This window comes from Bos indicus, chromosome 9, assembly GCF_029378745.1.
Source record: "Bos indicus isolate NIAB-ARS_2022 breed Sahiwal x Tharparkar chromosome 9, NIAB-ARS_B.indTharparkar_mat_pri_1.0, whole genome shotgun sequence".
NCBI lineage: Eukaryota > Metazoa > Chordata > Mammalia > Artiodactyla > Bovidae > Bos > Bos indicus.
In genome coordinates this window covers 491,084-512,455 of record NC_091768.1, presented here as the reverse complement: position 1 = coordinate 512,455, position 21,372 = coordinate 491,084, and the positions used below count along the sequence as shown (strand labels likewise).

The following is a 21,372-nucleotide window of genomic DNA, read 5'->3' as shown; positions in this document are numbered from 1 at the left end:
GCCCAAGAAAATAAAGTCTGTCACTCTTTCCATTGTTTCCGCCTCTATTTGCCATGAAGTGATAGGACTGAATGCCATGAAATTTGTTTTTTGAATGTTGGGTTTTAAGCCAGCAATTTCAGAAAATTGGTATATATTCAGAAAAAAATGAAAACACAAATTCAAAATAATACACGTACCCCAATGTTTATAACAGTATTATTCACAATAACCAAGACGTGGAAACAATCTATGTGCCCATTTATATATTAATGGATAAAGAAGATGGGCCACATATATATGTATATATGTGTAGATGTAATCTATAAACATTTTGGATCCCTATGTTCTACACCTGAAACTAACATAATATGATAAGTCACCTATGCTTCAATTTTTAAATTTAAATCAATTAATGATTAAATAAGCAAGCATAAATATCTTAAAACCAATATTCCTTCTGAGCAAACTTGTCACCTTAGTAAACAGCAGCCTGAAGCAGCTCCTACATTCAAGTACTGATTAAGCATGATTTCTTTAAGGAAAAAACAATGGTGAACTTTGCTTGTCAATCCTTTGAGTACTTGTATATCAAAAACTATGCATCATCAAAAAGTCTACAAGCAATAAATGCTAGAGAAGATGTGGAGAAAAGGGAATGCTAGTGCACTGTTTGTGGGAATGTAAATTGATACAGCCACTTTGAAAGAGGTATGGAGATTCCTTTAAAAACCAGGAATAAAAGTACCATATGACCCATCAATCCCACTCCTAGACATATACCCTGAGGGAACCAAAATTGAAAGAGACACATGTATCCCATTCTTCATTGCAGCACTATTTACAATAGCTAGAACATGGAAGCAACCTAGATGTCCATCGACAGATGAATGGATAAAAAAGTTGTGGTACATATACACAATGGAATATTACTCTGCCATAAAAAGGAATGCATTTGAGTCAGTTCTGATGAGGTGGATGAACCTGGAACATATTATACAGAGTGAAGTGAGCCAGAAATAGAAAGATAAATACCATATTGTAATACATATATATGGAATCTAAAAAAATGGTACTGAAGAATTTACAGGACAGAAATGGAGAAACAGACATAGAGATTAAACTTATGGACATGAAGAGAGGGGAGAAGAGGGTGAGATATATGGGAAGAGTAATATGGAAACCTACATTACCACATGTAAACTAGATAGCCAGTGGCTCAGGAAACTCAAACAGGGGCTCTGTATCAATCTAGAATGGTGCATTGGGATGGGAGATGGGAAGGAGATTCAAAAGGGAGGGTATATATGTATACCTGTGGCTGATTCATGTTGAGGTTTGACAGAAAACAAGAAAATTCTGTAAAGCAATTATTCTTCAATTAAAAAATAAATAAATTCTAAAAAATATTGCACAGGAAAAAAAGTTATGATGTAGATGACTACAAGGTATATAAACCAATCAATACTTTAGATTTGATAGATCCCTGGAGTGCATGTGACAGTGACTAATAATTTTAATACTGATTAGATTGCAAAACTAAGGACCTGGTGTATTTCCTTTTCTTAGAATGCACATTTTCTTACATTCAAAGCTATTTTCCCCCCATGCAGCTCTTAGCAAAAGCATTTTTAACAAGTATATAGCTGCACTGGGGAGTAGGAAATGGCAAGCCACTCCAGTATTCATGCCTGGAGAATCCTGTGAATGGAGGAGCCTGGTGGGCTGCTGTCCATAGGGTCACACAGAATTGGTCATGACTGAAGCGATTTAGCATGCATGCATGCATTGGAGAAGGAAATGGCAACCCACTCCAGTATTCTTGCCTGGAGAATCCCAGGGATGGGGGAGCCTGGTGGGCTTCTGTCTATGGGGTCGTACAGAGTCAGACATGACTGAAGCGACTTAGCCACAGCAGCAGCAGCTAGACTGGAATATTCTGATCAATGTCCAATCTTGGGACTCCCTTAGCATTTTATAGTTTATCTGACTGGAATACCATTAGTCAAATCCTTGACATGACTAGGAAATTTCTGGAAATCACTTAAGATTTCTCTTGATAAGTGATTTGTACATTTATTTCAAAATTGTATGTGCCCCACCGAAGAGTCTGTGTGTAGCTTGAGCTTTGTGTAACTTGGTTTGGGAGAGGGTTCAGACTGCTTTGCCTCAAGTAGCTAACAGATGGGAGAATGGCTGTTCTATGCCATCCCTAGAAAGTGAAAGTTGCTCAGTCTTGCCCGAATCTTTGGCCCATGGACTATACAGTCCATGGATTCTCCTGACCAGAATACTGGAGTGAGTAGCCTTTCCCTTCTCCAGAGGATCTTTCCAACCCAAGCCTCCTGCATTGAAGGTGGATTCTTTACCAGCTGAGCCACAAGAGAAGCCCAAGAATACTGGAGTAGGTAGCCTATTCCTTGGAGAAGGAAATGGCAACCCACTCCAATATTGTTGCCTGGAGAATCCCATGGAAGAGGAGCCTGGTGGGCTGCAGCCCTTGGTGTCACAGAAGAGTCAGAGATGACTTAGTGACTGAACAACAACAGCTTATCCCTTCCCCAGTGAATCTTCCTGATCCAGGAATTGAACCACAGTCTCCTGCATTACAGGAGGATTCTTTACCAACTGAGCTATGAGGGAAGCCCTATGCCACTCCTAAAGTTAGTCAAAATGGAACATATACATTAAATGTAGAACCTGGTAGTGCTTAGTGATGTCATATGATGCAAGTCAGATGGAATTTTAGTCATATTTCTAGCTATCTTAGAGGAGATAATCTAGATGGATTAAAAAAAAATCCTAAGACATTCTTGATTTCCTTTCCCACAGCCATTTAATCCTTCTACCTTATACAGAACTCTGATTTTGTTTGTTGTGCCATAGATCCAACAAATGAATCATGTTTGATCCAAGCAGTTGTTCTCCACCATGGCTGCATATTTAATTTAATGCCAGGGCACCACCCTAGAGCAATTAAATCTAGAGAATCTCTGCAAATTGGGCACAGGTGAAAGCATGTTTTGAAAGTTTTCTAAGTTATCCTGATATTTGGCCAAGGATAGGTCCAAGCCAGTCATGGCCTGCAGCCCCTATGTCAGTGATCAGTAGAAGATACACGACTCTGTTTTGACTGATGAGACTGATGGGGAGTACTGCAGAGATAAAATTTTTTTTTTATGAAAGAGGAGAAGAATGTAAGGAGATAGATTTTTTTTTTAGCACCAATACTCCTGCTTCATGCTTTGGCAATGTCCTGTGAGGGCATAATGCTTGGTGGTTGTTGGCCATTTTGCAGCTATGATGTTGTTGAAGATGGCAGAGCAAAAAGATCCCAAGTGCATCAGTAGGAAAACAGAGCCACTGCAAATATAAAGAGAAGAAGGGATTTATTATAACAATTAGACCTCAAACAAACATAAGCAGGGTTGCAAAAGTGAAAGTCTGGAAAGGAAGACAGGATCAGAGAAATAGGTACCAAACACTCCATGTGAAGCACTGGTGTGAGGGGACAAATTGAAGATGGTGGGGAAATTCAACAAAACAAACACAACTGCTTGTCAGAGTGGGACTGCAGGAAGAGTACTTGTGGAAAGATTTCTTCAAGTGTCACCACTGGGGAAATAGTTGCCTTTGTGTGGCTGTCACCATCTAAGTGTCCTATGGTGGGTCAGAGGCTACCAGTGGCCCAGCAGGTGGCAAGAGGCAAGAGATGAGACAGGAAAATGTGGGGCTCATCAGGCACCTCTGTCTCTACTGTCCCCTAGTCTGGCAGCAATGACCATTAAGGCTTCAATTTCTGTCATTTTTCCAAATCTCATACAAATTCTTGTGTCCAATTCTAGCCTGGAACCATATAGTAAAATGGATTCTGGGAAATGTAGCTCTCAACCTTAGCCAAGAAATGAGGTAAACAAGCTGTAATCCTTCTGGAAAGTCTAGATTTGGTGGTTAAAATCAGTAATAAAGTCATATTTAGAGATGATAGCAATTGACTATCAATCACAACCCTGCTTTTCCCCCATTATTAAAAGTGAAAGTCAATTTCTGCAAACTTGTCCATGCCTCTTTTTGACTAAGTTCTAGTACTTCTTTCTTATACAGATAAATCTGTAATAAACACAGACTATAAGTAATAAACGGATGGGGACAAAAATTCAATGCCTAATAAGAAATTTTAAAATTTTTATTTATTTATTTATTTGGCTGTGCCAAGTCTTAGCAAGATCTAGTTCCCTGACCAGAGATGGAACTTGGGCCACCTGTACTGGGAACCCAGAGTCCTGGCCACTGGACCACCAGGAAGGTCCCAAGAAGAGATCCTGAAGTTTAATTAATTAAATGTAGAGAAGCAGATTAATGTGAAAATAAAGATTAATAGGAATTAAAGCTACTCAATAGAATGAGGTGGGAAATAATAGCAGGCTTCTACTTTTGAAGCTGGATGGTAAAATAAAAGGATATAAAAAGAAAGAAAAGCAAGCATAAATTTAGACAATGCTATCAATTAAAACTGTGAGGGTAATCTGAGCAGGATTAAGTCATTATTAGAATAAATTGTAATTAATTCATTCAGGTCACAGAGTCAACTAACACTGAGGAAAAGTTAAATTGGCCCCATTCTAACCAATGTAAATATTGGCTAGCTAGGTACAACTTAGATCAAATCCTCAATGAATATGCAGTGGAAGTGATGAGTAGATTAAAGGGATTAAATCTAGTAAACAGTGTACCTGAGGAACTATGGACGGAGGTCTGTAATATTGCACAGGCAGTGAACAAAACCAACCCAAAGAAATAGAAAAGCAAGAAGGCAAAGTGATTATCTAAGGAGGACTTACAAATGGCTGAGGAAAGAAGAGATGTGAAAAGCAAGAAAGAAAGGGAAAGGTACATCCAACTAAATGCAGACAGAGTTCCAAAGAATAGCAAGGAGAGACAAGAAGACCAGTACATAAAAATAGAGGAAAACAACAGAAGGGGAAAGCTTAGAGATCTCTTCAGGAAAATTGGTTATATCAAGGGAATGTTTTGCCAAAATACGGGCATAATAAAGGACAGAAATGATAGAGACATAGTAGACACTGAAGAGATCAAGAAGAGATGGAAGAAGTGTACAAAAAAGATTTTCATGAACCAGATAACCATGATGGTGTGGTCAGTGACCCAGAGCCAGACATTCTGGAGTGTGAAGTCAAGTGGGCCTTAGGCAGCCCTGCTCTCAATAAAGCTAGTGAATGCAATGGAATTCCAGTAAAGCTATCCAAAACCCTAAAAGATGATGCCATCAAAGTTTTGCACTCAATATGTCAGCAAATCTGGAAGATCCCAGCAGTGGCCATAGGGCTGGAAAAGGACAATCCTCATCCCAATTCCCAAGAAGGGTAGTACTAAAGAATGTTCAAACCATCGGACAATTGCACTCATCTCCCATGCTAGTAAGGTCATGCTTAAAAATCTTGCATGTTATGCTTCAGCATTATGTGAATCAGAAACTTCCAGATATCCAAGTTAGGCTTAGCAGAGGAACAAGAGATCCAATTGTCAACATTCTCTGGATCATAGAGAAAGCAAGGGAATTCCAGAAAAACATCCACCTCTGTTTCATCGACTATGCCTTTGACTGTGTGGATCATAACAAACTGTGGAAAGCTCTTAAAGATACAGGAATACCAGACCATCTTACCTGTCTCCTAAGAAATCTGTATGCGGGTGGAGAAGCAACAGTTAGAACCCTGTATGGAACCACTGACCAGTTCAAGATTAAGAAAGGAGTACTACAGAGCTCTCTCTTGCCATCTTGTTTATTTAACCGATATGCTGAGCACGTCATGAGAATAATGCAATAAATGAATAAGGCAATAAATGCTGGAGAGGGTGTGAAGAAAAGGGAACCCTCTTACACTGTTGGTGAGAATGCAAACTAGTACAGCCACTATAGAGAACAATGTGGAGATTCCTTAAAAAAACTGGAAATAGAACTGCCATATGACCCAGCAATCCCACTGCTGGGCATACACACCGAGGAAACCAGAATTGAAAGAGACACATGTACCCCAGTGTTCATCACAGCACTGTTTATAATAGCCAGGACATGGAATCAACCTAGATGTCTATCAGCAGATGAATGGATAAGAAAGCTGTGGCACATATACACAATGGAATATTACTCAGCCATTAAAAAGAATACATTTGAATCAATTCTATTGAGGTGGATGAAACTGGAGCCTATTATACAGAGTGAAGTAAGCCAGAAAGAAAAATACCAATACAGTATGCTAACACATATATATGGAATTTAGAAAAATGGTAATGATAACCCTGTATGTGAGACAGCAAAAGAGACACAGATGTATAGAACAGTCTTTTGGATTCTGTGGGAGAAGGCAAGACTGGGATGATTTGAGAGAGTAGCATTGAAACATGTATGTTATATGTGCAAGAGATCGCCAGTCCAGGTTCAATGCATGAGACAAAGTGCTCGGGGCTGGTACACTGGGATGACCCTGAGGGATGGGATGCGGAGGGAGGTGGGAGGGGGGTTCAGGATGGGGAACATATGTACACCCATGGCTGATTCATGTCAATGTATGGCAAAAACCACTACAATATTGTAAAGTAATTAGCCTCTAATTAATATAAACAAATTAAAAAAAAAAAAGAAAGAAAAATGATAGATGAGAGAAGCAGCCTTCATTGTTTCTCTGTCAGGGTTGTTAGAACAAAGTCATGAGAGCCTTTTTTCCAATCCATCAGGAGGTAGAATTAGTGGGCAGAATAATTTTCCAAGTAAAAATTCTTGGTCACTAGATCCTCCACAAGAACAACCTGATTTGTACATGAAGTGAAGCTGCTCAGTTGTGTCTGACTCTTCAAGCCTCCTCTGTCCACAGAATTTTCTAGGCAAGAGTACTGGAGTGGATTGCCATTTCCTTCTCCAGGAGATCTTCGCAACCCAGGTCTCCCGCACTACAGGCAAATGGTTTACTGTATGAGCCACCAGGGAATCCCATTTGTATGTGTGACCAGTCAAACAACTCATTGCCAAATTCATCATGTCAATTTTTTGCTGTTTGAGCCACATTTCTGTGATGGGTTTAGTTTGATGTACCCATGCTCCTGCTGCTGCTAAGTCACTTCAGTTGTGTCTGACTCTGTGCGACCCCATAGACGGCAGCCCACCAGGCTCCCCTGTCCCTGGGATTCTCCAGGCAAGAACACTGGAGTGAGTTGCCATTTCCTTCTCCAATGCATGAAAGTGAAAAGTGAAAGTGAAGTCGTTCAGTCGTGTCCGACCCTCAGTGACCCTATGGACTGCAGCCTACCAGGCTCCTCCGTCCATGGGATTTTCCAGGCAAGAGTACTGGAGTGGGGTGCCATTAAGTACCCATGAGCCCTACCAAAATCTGGCAGTATTTTCATGCACAGCATATGTAACAGGCATAACTACAATGATTATTTAATTAATGTCTATGCTGTGCTTAGTCTTTCAGTCCTGTCCAACTCTTGTGTGACCCCATGGACTGTAGCCCACCAGGCTCCTCTGTCCATGGGGATTCTCCAGGCAATAATATTGGAATGGGTTGCCATACCCTCCTCCAGGGGATCTTCCCAACCCAGGCATCAAACCCAGGTCTCCTGCATTGCAGGCAGATTCTTTACCGTCTGAGCCACCAAATATTTGCTTTATTTGACTCTGTGTGCTAATGGCTTTTGTCTGATAGCTACCCGTGAAAATTATTTGAATATACTTTTGCAGCAGGGGCATTTTAACATATTTCTTTTGCAAGCCAGAACCTTTAGGAAAAGGTTGTGTTGGTTTAGATACACTGGTTTTGTTATGCTATACACAGCATTTTAAATTCCATGAAGACAAACTGCTAGTCTAAATTTCATGAAGTCAGGTACCAAGTTTGTGCTAATCACTTTGTCTTCAGTGCCAAACACATGGTACATAATGTTCACTCAGTGAACATCTATGAAACTATTGCACAATTTCCTGATTCTAGTCAATTGAAAAACTCAATAGCTCTTTCAGAGTTAGAATTTTGCTTATTTGCCCCAGCCCTGCCAACAAACTACAGAGACTATTATTAGTACTTTCAGAATGAAAAACTTTTTTCCTAAGATGGATATATATGTATTGGAGTTACAAAAGAGCACCTGATAATTTGGCATTTAATACTTGAGTCAGATCAGATCAGATCAGATCAGTCGCTCAGTCATGTCCGACTCTTTGTGATCCCATGAATCGCAGCTCCTAGCAAATGTAACAAGTCATACACACACACACACACAAATATATACATATGTACGTATATATACATATATGAAACTAGTAAGCCAAATCACCACAGCTAAAGTTTTATTTAAAATTATAGGTTTAAATAAGCACCTATGATTCCCTAATATGCACACACTTTAACAAACTTCATGACCTCTATTTTGGTTGTTGGGAAACATTGTCCCCTAATGTTTATTCCAGTTATGTAGGATGTTGCTTAAGATACCCATTTTATAAGCTGATGTGGTAGTGATTAATGCTATTTTTGTCTTTTTCAGTACAGTTTATGTTCTGAGTGGCCAGTTTTGTCCAATGAGTTGAATAGAAGTATGATTTCTTAGTCAAGAAATTTGACACTCCAAAGCCTTTTTTGCCTTCTTTCACAACTAGCACTGTCCCAGGGTAGATGCTCCAACAGCTTGGGTCCTTCTGGTAGGTATGAAGCTTAAGTGAGAAATAAATCCAAGTTATTCTCAGAGTGGTTGCTTCTGCAGCATATCTTAGCCTGAGGTGAAAAGTGAAAGTGAAAGTCACTCAGTGGTGTCTGATTTTTTGGGACCCCACGGACTATATATAGCCTGCCAGGCACCTCTATTATCCTGACTTAATTAAAAAAGCTTTTTTCCTGCAAAGATAAAACAGGTTTCAATCTAAAGAAATTTACAAAATCACAGCGTTTACAAAGAACACTTTGTTCTTAAACAAAATGAGTTCCACAGGCAAGAGTTTAAGAAGTCATATACTACGGCTGATTCATGTTGATGTTTGACAGAAGACCAAATTCTGTAAAGCAATTATCCTTCAATTCAAAAAAAGTCATATAAAATTCTTTAACAACTGGTAACAGAAAAAACGGCCAAGCATACATGTATAGACATACTTTTGTGGTATAGTAGATAGTCACACAGGTTTCATTCCTTGAGTTTTAAACCATGTATCAGCTAGTCACCTAACTAGAGGCTCATATCCCTTAATGTGTCAAGTTTGTGAAAACCAACATAGGTAATCAAATTATGAAAACTTGGTAAGAACCCTTAATATGCAGTAGCTATCATAAAAGGTGCATCAATCAACTGATTAGTCTGACAGTATTTGTCAATTTGTGTAATTATTACTAAATCTTCCATTTGCAATTTAATGCATACAACTGCCCTAATTCATTGAAGGTAAATATGTATTTTTTCCTTTCCTTTCCCAGGCTAGTTAGCCCAAATGTAATGCAGAAACACTGGGTCAGACACTTTTTTTGACTCCACAGCATGCAGGATCTGTTTTCTGACCAGGGATCAAACCCTTGCCCTCTACCATTCTGAGTATGGAGTCTTAATCACTGGACTGCCAGTGAAGCCCCCACTTTTTAAACCCGTCTCTAACATATTCAATTCAGGTGTAGGGTGGTGTATACACACACACACACACACACACACACACGACTTACTCAAGGTATCAGGGAATGTGTAAACATACACTGCAAACACTACTGTTTCTTCAAAACTGTACTTTAAAAGAATTTGTCTGCACATGAAAAAAAAGGGGTGCTCATTTTAGTGACTAAAACCTGACATCACTGTCTTTCATGTTCTCCATGATACTCTTAGATGCTTATCAAATAGTATTTAAGAACAGAATGGCAGTTAAAAAGATTCCAGAGATTAAGATTCTGAAGCTAAATTGGGGGACCACAATATAATGTTTAAGTACTCTGGTTGAAGAGGGATGACCAGATGTGGTCGCATGCCTGGGTTGAATGTGTCTAGGCATGGAGCTGTGGGAATAAGAGCATTGTCTCAGGAAAAGGGGGCATTAGAAGGAATAACAGAAGTTTCTGTGATGCAAAATGACCACTGACATTTATTTTTAGGTTTTTCCTCTAACTAGACTGTATTTTCTCTTACGATTAATAACATACTGAATTTTAAAACACCATCTGATAATTTCATGTATTCAAGACAGTTCATATTTCAACTATTAGATACATGTAATCTCCCAGGATATGAGGATTTCTGTAGTTTTATTTACAAGATACAAAATAGATAAAAATTAAATCTCATCATGCTGAACATTGCAGAGATGAGGTTTATAAAGTAAACTGACAATCCAACACCGCAAACTAAATGTTTCAAACTCAAAATGTTTTTCACTAATCATGAAGGACTTCTCAGTAAACACAGATGCTATTTTATGTGTTCTGTGATAATACTGGGAGATGGCAATGGCACCCCACTCCAGTACTCTTGCCTGGAAAATCCCATGGACAGAGGAGCCTGGTAGGCTGCAGTCCATGGGGTCGCTAGGAGTCGGACACGACTGAGCGACTTCACTTTCACTTTTCCCTTTCATGCATTGGAGAAGGAAATGGCAACCCACTCCAGTGTTCTTGCCTGGAGAATCCCAGGGACGGGGGAGCCTGGTGGACTGCCATCTATGGGGTCGCACAGAGTCGGACACAACTGAAGTGACTTAGCAGCAGTACCAGCAGCAGTGATAATACTAATTATCATGTAATGATCAATTACACTTCCCAAGAGCAGGCTGCAAAACAAAAGAACCCAGGTCAAGTTACTAGCCCATCACAAAAGATCTAAGATTTAAAGAAGCAATGGCCCCCAGGACCCCCTTTTGTTTTGGCTTCAAGTTTCAAGAATGGAGTATATTAAACGCTAAATTGGTATATGAAGAGATGGAATCTAATTCTTTAAAACATAAGGTGAAGCATTGTTGCTCACTCAAATTTTGAGGCTTTTACTCAGTTTTATTAAAAAAGAAAAAAAAAAGATCAGACATGTGTCTCTTTCAGATTAACATTGAACTATACAAAAGCTTTTCAGATGGCTGAAACTTAACTTCACATGCCAAAAGCTTAGATTTGAATTAACTTCAAAACTTAAAAAGGTATGCAATTATTGATACGCAAATGAGAACACATGCCCAGAAGGTAAGCTGCACAAAACCACTTGGTTGGTAGAACTGCGCTTCAAATCATGGCCTTCATCTACTAGTTTCTCCTCAGAACAGAATTGGGTCATTGGTCCAAAGTCATCTAAACCTTAAAAAGTTTATAATGGAAAGCACTTTCAATAAAGTTCCCTGTGTCTGCAAGGAACTTATCATGTCAACTTCATTTAATCCTTCACTTGTTAACCAAAATCCACACTTCAAATAGCACTAAGACCAATTCTTTCACATGGTGTCATACAAAATAAGTTAACGAGAAGCAAAACAACTTCAGTGACGATAAACGCATATCATCGTTTATTTAATGTTTAAGCTCTTGCACTAGATTTTTACAAGCTGGTGAACACTGACAAATTATTTCTCCCACAGAACTATAACCACTTGTTCCCGGACAGTATAAATAGATGGTTGAGCTAACGTTAATACACATCACCATTTTATCAATTACATAATAAAACAAATTGTCAAGTATCCAAATATTAAGTTACACAGCTCAAAAGGTATATAAAATATTAAACGTCTGCTCAATTCATTAGCAGAAACCCACTTTATTTTGCAAGAGAGGCTGGGAATCACACTTAAAACTAAGTCGGTAAACAACTTCAGGTAAGTATGAAAAAAAATTACAAGAATTTCAGAAATTTTGATTAAGAATTATTTTAGTTACAGTAACAAAGTATTTCTACCTTTTAAAAAAATATTTACTAAATTAAAGCGCATATTCTACATGTTCTGCACAAGACAAAGGCAACATTTTACTAAAAATACTTAATAGTCCCCTCCCATTCTTTTTTCAGGCCCTCCCTGTAAGTTGCACCCCAAAGTGCAAACATTAAAATGAACTGTAAGGCTTTTGTCTGGAGACATTAAAGACATGTGCTTCTGTACAATGTAGATTTTCAAAATGGAGGCCTTCTACAACATAAAATGAGATTTATAGAAAGATATTAAATAATCACTGTAAGACTTGGTTAATTAAAAAGGGAGCAAATCTGATGGATACTGGTATGAATGTGGGAGATGTAAACATATTGTGAGCAAACAAACCTCATAGGCCCTATTTTCTATGTTTGAAATGATGCAAGGAATAAACCACATAAGGTCCAGAGTGTTCATAGTTCCTGGGATTTGTTCTATATGATACTAAAAATATACAAGTATTGTGCTGGGTATTTTGGCACCTAGTCTTTCTAAATTTATCACATATTGGTAAGATTCTGGCATGGAAACAGATTTAATGACATGACTCAATACTGCATGATTTCAGGAAAGGTCAATTGGTACAAATTATAAGCACATATTAAATGCTGAACAGCAAGAATTCTTTACTAGTATCCAAATAGGTTTATCATAACCTGAACAGAGACTACAATTCTGCCAAGCCTATGGCCTGGTAAAACTGCTTTTCAACACTCCTTATGAAAGCTTCATCAGACTTATTCACCAAGTCAACCGGGCTATCTGCTATGTATGACAAATTCCATCCTGTCTCAGGTTCCACTTCCAATCAATGGCATCATGCACCCTGGTTTTACTGAATGCAACAGTTGTTTCTATGTCCATTGGAGTCTTTGAAGCGCAGCCGCATTTTAGGACGATACTTCTCCAAATACAAAAGTTGCTTGCTGTTAAAAGCTCCTCGCCGCTTTCTAGAGGGAAGAAAACAAAGGACGTAATTAAAGCAAAGTCCTTCTGGCATATTAACATTTACTGTTCCATAGCAGGCAATTATCACCTTTCTTGTAGCAATTTATCTTCTGATTATTAAATTGTGACTTAATGGAGAAATATGGACTGGCAACATGTGTAAAGGGGAAAAGAGCTGTAAAGTTAATTTTCTCAATCTTTGGGGTGATGGTGATTAAAATAGTCAAAATTTATGAATCCATTCATATAAAGTCCAAGAAAAGGCAAAACTAGTTTACTGTAATATGTAGCCGAAAGAAAGTGCCTCTGGTGGCTGGGAGACTACAAAGAGCATGAGGGCATTTTCTGGAATCACTAATATATTCTATACACTGCATTGAGTAGCTATTTTATTTGGCTGTTATGGTCATCTATCTGTGAGATCTGTGCATTTTACTCTATATAAACTACACCTCAATAAAAAGGCAAATAAACAACTTCATCAAGAATTTAAAGTAAATCAATAATTCACAGAATTATTACTGGATTAGAATTTTTATAGTATGAACATCTATGTGAATGGGAAAGATATTTCCTGGTGTCAATACTATCTCAATAATGAACAAAATGGTCAGATAGGCTCTTAGAAACAAATTGCTTTCATAGTATTAATATATTTAAATTCACCAACATTCAATGAGGAAATAAAAAGTGCAAATGAAAAGAACTTATTAAATACATACTGTCTTATGAACTGTACTGCATCTTCATATTTCATTCCACCTTCAATTAATGCTAGGGCAACAAGCACTGGAGCTCTGGTGAAGAATTTTTGATATATTATTTTTCAAAGTCAAATTCTGGAAAATTCAATACTCCAAACATTCCCCTATCCAAAACCACTATTATTTATGCCACACTTCCTGTGTTAGTATTTATAGAAAATGTTGGACATTAATAAAATATCACTTTCGCATATCCAGGTTTTCATCTATAACAAAAAGAAAACTAGTAACTACATAAACTAACACAAGTAAGTCTAGAAATTAAGACTTCTATTACTGGAGAGCAGTATCTTGATAAATGCTGACAATATTTCCTTAAGTTCCTAGCAGTGAAAAATACTTTCCACTTAAGTATCTTCCAGAAAAATTTGCTTTGTTTCATGATCAATTAGACTGAGACACAGCTGCATGCCCACCTCTCCAGGGCCATGCTGTTTCATTTCACTCTTCTCCACTTGGACTTTTTTGGGGGCAGCAGGGGCCAAGGGCATTGGTAATAATATGGACACATGTATTTTGGCACTACTGGGTAATGAGTTCCTACTGAATCAGGATGCAAAAATATACCACATTCAATGCAAATCCATCTTAGTGATTTTCCCAGTAAGCTCGGACAGTGACTATAGGTACAACTTAGAACACATAATTAAGCAATTCTGCCCATAGAAGCAAGTATAATAAATTTTAGCAATAGCACTCGTCAGTTCCAAATATACTGGAATACATTACTCTGTTACACTCACCTACTTTCAGTAAGCCAACAAAGCAAATTGATTCACAAACTGGTGACTGTCTTTACAGGAGCCAAAAATGAAGCTTTCACTAAGAATTAAGATCGACACCATTAAATGGGTTTACAAAACCCTCTTACCTGCCAAGGCCTGCAACACAATGAACAGCAATACAACAACCAGGGTCTTCACGAAACTTAATTTTCACAAGACTTAACCAATCATCAACAATCTGGTTAGATGGTGGTGCACCATCATCAAAAGGCCAATCCTAAGTCAAAAGAATATACATTTTAGATTTTTAATATAAATACCACACTAATAATTCTAAAATTCTAACACCCAAATGTTTTCAAAAGCATTTTATCTTTAGTAAGTGCTTCTTTATGAAACCCCACAGTCAAAGAAATGCAAATAAATGCTGAATCTTTATGAAGATCTTTTATTACTTTAAATCTCTGGTCAGCTTTCACCTTAATTGGAAACTAAGACTATAATTTTATAACAACTTAAACTTGCAGCACAGTACTATAAACACAGAGGAACCATTAAACACTTACAAGAACATGGATGCCTTCTTTCTCCACAAGAGTAGTGTCATAAGTTGCTTCACATACTCTTACGATTGTGGTGACTCCATACTTCTTAAGTTCCTGGATAAAAACATGGAAACAGAGACGGGTTTATACAAACGTTTTTTCTTTTGTTTTGTTCTTATTTTTAATGGGCTCTAGAGGATGGGATGGGAAAATAATCACATTATTCTTGCTCAGTTTGTCATTTTGATCATCTAATAGGTACTGCTGGTTAACAGAAAATCATATATGTTGAAAAGAGAAGCAATCTTTTACTTTAAATGACTATACTAAAATAGCACTGAACAGCAATGTTAAACCACAGATTTTTAATAAATTTTAAGTTAAAAAAAAGTCCACGACCCTTCATTTACTGAAGTTGTTTACAGTCATGGCAATGCTGGCTGGCTGAGGCACTGACAGAGAATCAGAAGCCATTCAGGAACCAAAGGAATAACTCATGACAAAGTCATTTGACTTGACATATATTAATTCTTTAAACTTCTTCTCATTTGCAGCATACAGTATATAGTTTAGAGCCTTAAAAATATACTTAAAAAATCTAAAATCTCAAAAATGCAGTGTTAAACTTCCCACCATTTAAGATTATAGGCTTTGAAATGCAATGTATTATTACTAATTATAACACTTGGCATTTAAAAAATACATTGATGATAACAAAATTTAAAAGCACTTCTATGATCTGGGGGGGCTATTTTTTATTTGATTATCTATAGATATTTATAAAATGAAATGCATGTGCATACAAATTAATTATTCAACATTACAATCCTTTCTGACAGTCAAGAGGTTAAGCAGTGAGACAGTTTTGACTATCTAGCAACCACCAGAAACACAGTTAAATCAGTGGCTGAAGATTGTATCCTAAGTGTCAAGAGGGCCAAGACATAAACTAACTTTGGTTTATAGTTGTCAGCCATTATGCTTAGAAAATGTAAAAAACCCACAAAGTGAGCCTCCTTCCAACAACTTTATAAGCAACAGCCACAGGTAACAGTTCACATATAAATTTAAATGAAGAAAACTGTGAGGCATGAAGAATTAGATATTAACTTATAAACCTAATCTATTTCAAGTACATGCCCTTCTCAAAAATGTATAAAATAATTCACCTAACCTAGAGAAGACAGTGATATTTCTGGGAGTTGGAGCTATTGTCATCAACCACCTCACAATTTTCAAAACACTGCTATATAAAAGCTCCACTATTACACTACAATCAGTTTAAGCTATTAAAAAGCATCAAAACTCACCTCTATAAATTTGCTTAATGTTGCATTAGTTGGGTTGTGTGTAATAAGAAATCTCATGTTCCTGTATGTAACTTCCACAGGAGCTGGGCGGTTCATTCGAGCCATGTTAATTTAGTTAAAAAACACTCAATAGGGATATGAAAGAATTTAAAAAATTGAATACAGAAATGATGCAAAGAAACACAGTCAACTTTAATATACTCCACTTGAAATTCTCAGTGCTTTTAAGTATGAAGTTGGGAGTAATGAATGAATGAACCTCTTAACAAGAAGCAGCAATTTTTCAATCCAGTAATACTGAGGCAATAGAAAGGAAGTGCACTGAGGTTTACCCCATCCAGATTAGAACTCTTGTATAAAAATGCTCTGTGGATTTCAATTCAACACTTCTGTGTCCAGGTTAACCAGTCTTTTGGGGGCTTCTTGGTTGAGCAGTAATGAATTTCTGCAGTTCACTTGTCTGCATAGAGGTCGTGCTGTGCCTGGCAGTAATCTCCACTGCCCTTCAGAAACTCCATAAATGTGTGACCGAGAACACCACAGAACTGCTGTTTAAAACAGAGAAAAATGTTGCTTTCAATTCAAAAGGAACATGTTTTTACAGTATTTAACTGCATAGCTATCTTTTCAAATTCTGGCCCAAGCTAACTTTTTAACTTTCACTTGAACCACAAAAATACAGGGTGACTACAGGTTAAGTCAATAAGCAAAGATTACTTTAAATTAAAATTACTGATCTAATACAACTACTGCTCAAAGAATATCACTGTTACCTTTGGTGAATATCCCTTATATACATTCTTCTATTAATTATTCCTTTTAATACTCAGCTATTTGCTTAACACTGTTATAAACTATTATGCACAACTTTCTATATTGATTTTTTCCAACTGGCAAAATATTGTTACATATTACAAAAATTCACTATATTGGTCAATACATTAAGAAAAGAAACTCATTTTCAAAATGCTACCATATATACTGTCCCATTCATTCCTTCACAACCTATTAACTTACTATTTCCCTTTAACAGTTATCCCTCATTTGAGTCTGGAAGTTTATCAACTGGTTACATGAAACATAAGCACACTACATACACATACACAGAACTTCCATTTATAACTATAAAAAACATGTCCATAATTGTAATACTCTTTTGTAGTTTGTATTTTGGGGGAACCTTCAAACACCATCCAAAGGACCACCTTATTAAGCTTGTTGCTGCCGGTGGGGGCCTGATCCTCATTAGGAAGCCTAAGCCAGACAGTGACGTGACTCAAACCATCAATACAGTCGTGTACCATGCCAAACCTGATTCTGATCAGCGCTTCTGCACACAGTACATCACCTATGAGGACTTTTCTAATCATTGCCCAGAAAGGGTTCAGCAGGGCAAAGTCTGGATGGCTCCTTCCAGCTGGTTTATAGATTGTGTGATGTCCTTTGAGTTGCTCCCTCTTGACAACTGAACTCCCACAGTGTGATAACCTAGTGATTGCACTGTTTTCATCAGTCACATTTTTACAAATAGGTACACTCATTCATCAGAGAAGGCGATGGCACCCCACTCTAGTACTCTTGCCTGGAAAATCCCATGGACGGAGGAGCCTGGTAGGCTGCAGTCCATGGGGTCGCGAAGAGTCGGACACGACTGAGCGACTTCCCTTTCCCTTTGTATTTTAAAATCAAAATTTCACTAATTCCGTCTTAAACTGAAATCTAATCCAAAGAAAACGACAGAGGGAAGTGTAGTGTTGTTTAGTCACTACAGTGTGTCTGACTCTGCAGCCCCACTGACTAGTCCATCAGGCTCCTCTCTCCATGTGATTTTACAGGCAAGAATACCAGTGTGTGTTGTCACTTCCTGGGGTGGTAATCTAGGGGAACTGGTGTCAAGGGGAACTGGTGGTGGGGTGGTGTGAATTACCTTACATTTTGCCCACAAGTCTCAAAAAGCAAGTTAACTGTTACCAATTATACTTTTCCCAAGTTCCCCTTAAAGACCTAAATGAGTTTTATGCTAACATCAAACATAATATGAATGTTCACAGGATATTTTCAGAATATATACAGGAAAAGCACTGATGTTGACATTAGTCTTCTTCCAAGTAGTTTATAAGGAACTTGTGTGGTGGGAAGTAAACAGGACTGAAAAAATATTAACAGCAGGTTAACAAGAGCACTAAGAGCCAGCCACTGCCTCTAACACGTTACAGGTATTCTCAGTTCAGTTCAGTCGCTCAGTCCTGTCCGACTCTTTGTGACCCCACGAATTGCAGCACGCCAGGCCTCCCTGTCCATCACCAACTCCCGGAGTTCACTCAGACTCACGTCCATCCAGTCAGTGAGGCCATCCAGCCATTTCATCCTCTGTCGTCCCCTTACTCCTCCTGCCCCCAATCCCTCCCAGCATCAGAGTCTTTTCCAATGAGTCAGCTCTTCGCATGAGGTGGCCAAAGTACTGGAGTTTCAGCTTTAGCATCATTCCTTCCAGATCGCAGGGCTGATCTCCTTCAGAATGGACTGGTTGGATCTCCTTGCAGTCCAATGGACTCTCAAGAGTCTTCTCCAACACCACAGTTCAAAAGCATCAATTCTTTGGCGCTCAGCTTTCTTTACAGTCCAACTCTCACATCCATACATGACCACTGGAAAAACCATAGCCTTGACTAGACAGACCTTTAGTGGATAAATTAATAAAATCGTTATACTACTTCCTTAGAATGAACAGTTTATTCTGGCACTTTTCCAATGACAGTGAATTAAAGCAATCTGCAAAGCTGTTAAGGTCAAGGGCTCTTATTTCAGTATTCTGATTTCCAAGTGCTACCCTCTTTCAATTGCAAGCTATTTTATAGAGACAGTATTGCACACCACTGATTTCCATATTTAACAGCTAAAACTCCTGTTACTGCCTAGTCTGGCCACATCTTTTCCAAGTAGGCTGTTTAAGGAGAAATCACAGAAAGAAATAATTTATTTAACGAAACGGTGGTTATTTTAGGATTTTTTTTTTTTTCCCTGAGTGGAGCCACGCTGTGATTGTGGGGGGTGAGGGAAAGACAGATGATGGATTTCCACAAAAGCATAAATATCTAACGTCTTTCTGTTTTGCCCAAGACGTTCCCCTATTTCCAATTTCTTCGTCCCAGCAAAAACTATGATAGGAAGTTTGGAAATCCCAAGTAATTTCCCCATCCCACTATCAACTGCATATAATCACAGAAACACACACGGCCGGGGCGGGGAATTGGGGGTGGGGTTGGGGTGCGGCGGGAATATCTGTGCAGAAATTTGTCATATTGCAGAGTCAAAGCAATATATCTCTGTAACTGTTTGACAAATGGTTAATTGGAGTTTCTCCCACAACTTATACTTTATATAATGCACCTGGAATAGTGCATGTATAAAATGCTGCTTACTCCTGAGAATGATCTAGCATTCCTGTCTTCAACTTTTTCACTGCCATCACACAAAAATTCATAGAAAAAGAGTAACAGGATGGGAATTTCCTAGCGGTTCAGTGGTTAGGACTACGTGCTCTCACTGTGCTGTGTGTTCAGTCGCTCTGTTGTGTCCGACTCTTTGCGACCCCACGGACCGTTTGCCCGCCAGGTTCCTCTGTCCATGGGGATTCTCCAAGTAAAAACACCGGAGTGGGTTGCCATGCCCTCCTCCTCCAGGCATCTTCCCAACCCAAGTCTCCCGCATTGCAGGCGGATTCTTTACAGTCCGAGCCACCAGGGAAGCCCGAAAATACTGGATTGAGTAACCTATCCTTCTTCAGGGGATCTTCCCGACCCAGGAATCGAACCGAGGATCCGCGTTGCAGCCGGATTCTTTACTAGCTGAGCTACCAGGGAAGCTCTGCGCTCTCACTGTCAAGGGTTCAACCCCTGATCGGTAAACTAAGATCCCACAAGTCTTTCCTTGAGGCCAAAAAAAAAAAAAAAAGGCTCATAATCTAGATCTCATGAAATCAACGGTGCCAGACTACTGTGCAAACAACTTAGTATTCGTGGAATACTAGAGAGTTCCACGGGTGGGAGCTCAACCTCACTGGTCTGGTTGGCCACGGTACCACAAGCCGGCGAGAGGCAACAAGAAGAGTTTCAACAACAGCCCGAAGGCCCAGATTACTGAGCGCCGTGAGTCGCTCGAGGCCTGAGCGGAGCGTGCCAGCCGCTCCCACGGCTCTAAGGCTGGCCGCTCCTCGCCTGCCGGCGCGCCCCGCCTCGGGGCGGCGACAAGCCCAGACTTGCTCCCGCCGCCCGGGAGGGGCGGGCGGCTCACCTGGCGGGGCCGCGCAGCCTGGGTCACGGGTCTGCGCCGCGCCTTCAGGCCGGCGCCGGCGCCGAGGCCATTTTGTCCGAGCGCCGGTCGCGGCCGCGGAGCGCAGGATGGCCGCACAGGCCGAGTCCCGCCGGCCGGCGCCGGAGTCCCGGCACGGTCCGCAAGCGCTGCGTTGCCCGCCCGCCGCGTCCGGGGGCGCGCCCGCAGCACTGACGCGCAGCCCGCGCCCCGCCCGGGCCACGTCCCCGCTGCCGAGCCCCGCAGCAAACAAAGGGGCCTGGGGCGCCGGCCGGCCCGCCGGACGTCAGGGCCGGCGACGGTCACAAAGCGGCTTCTGTGCCGCAGGCCGCCCCGCCCGCCGCCGGGCCTCGGGCCGGGACGCGGGCGGGCGCCAAGCTGCTAACAAAGGCGGCGGCGCGGGGCGTGCGTACTCACAGGAATATGTCTACTCATTGAAGATTGTGGCCTAACCATACAGCCGGTCCCGAGGCGGCGGCGGCGGCGGCGGGGCAGGGGCGGCGGCGGGGGTCGTGCGGTGGCGGCGGCTTCGCAGGCGGCAGGGGCACCGGAGTCGGTCCTGCAGTGAGCGGCCCGGGGAAGAGCGCGCAGCCTCGCCGCCCGCAGCCCAGGCAGCCAATGCGCGCGTCGCGGCGCCCTTGCGTCATAGGGTCTTCCATTTATACGCGGCGTGACGTAAGGGCCCCGGTGACCAATCGCGGCCAGGCTCCAGGCCGAGCGCCGGCGACAGGGGGCGGAAGCCCGGCCCCGCGGACGTCACGGCGCGGCGGCGGCTACCGGCGTGAACCGGTTGATGAATGGCGGCGGCCGCGGTCGGAGCGCTGGCCGGCGGGGGAGGGGCGGGGAGGTCCG

General features: G+C 40.4%; 2 protein-coding genes across 3 annotated transcripts; both read right to left on the bottom strand.

Moving 5' to 3' along the window:
- Positions 1 to 11,492: 11,492 nt before the first annotated feature.
- Positions 11,493 to 16,429, bottom strand: PTP4A1 (protein tyrosine phosphatase 4A1). 2 transcript variants are annotated; one of them, XM_070795652.1, is made up of 5 exons: positions 16,210 to 16,429; positions 14,921 to 15,013; positions 14,501 to 14,631; positions 13,588 to 13,662; positions 11,493 to 12,867 (listed from the first exon to the last, which is right to left on the bottom strand). In XM_070795652.1, exons 1-5 carry the CDS (start codon positions 16,312 to 16,314, stop codon positions 12,750 to 12,752), a joined length of 522 nt encoding a protein of 173 aa, XP_070651753.1. In that variant the 5' UTR covers positions 16,315 to 16,429; the 3' UTR covers positions 11,493 to 12,749. The 2 variants fall into 2 exon arrangements, with proteins under 2 accessions (XP_070651753.1, XP_070651754.1); XM_070795653.1 differs by having other exon boundaries at positions 11,493 to 12,863.
- On the bottom strand, positions 16,378 to 21,071 carry LOC139184873 (uncharacterized). Its single transcript, XM_070795654.1, has 2 exons — positions 20,938 to 21,071; positions 16,378 to 16,757 (listed from the first exon to the last, which is right to left on the bottom strand). The coding sequence occupies exons 1-2, from the start codon at positions 20,974 to 20,976 to the stop codon at positions 16,662 to 16,664; spliced, it is 135 nt and encodes a 44-aa protein (XP_070651755.1). The 5' UTR covers positions 20,977 to 21,071; the 3' UTR covers positions 16,378 to 16,661.
- Between the last annotated feature and the right edge of the window lie 301 nt (positions 21,072 to 21,372).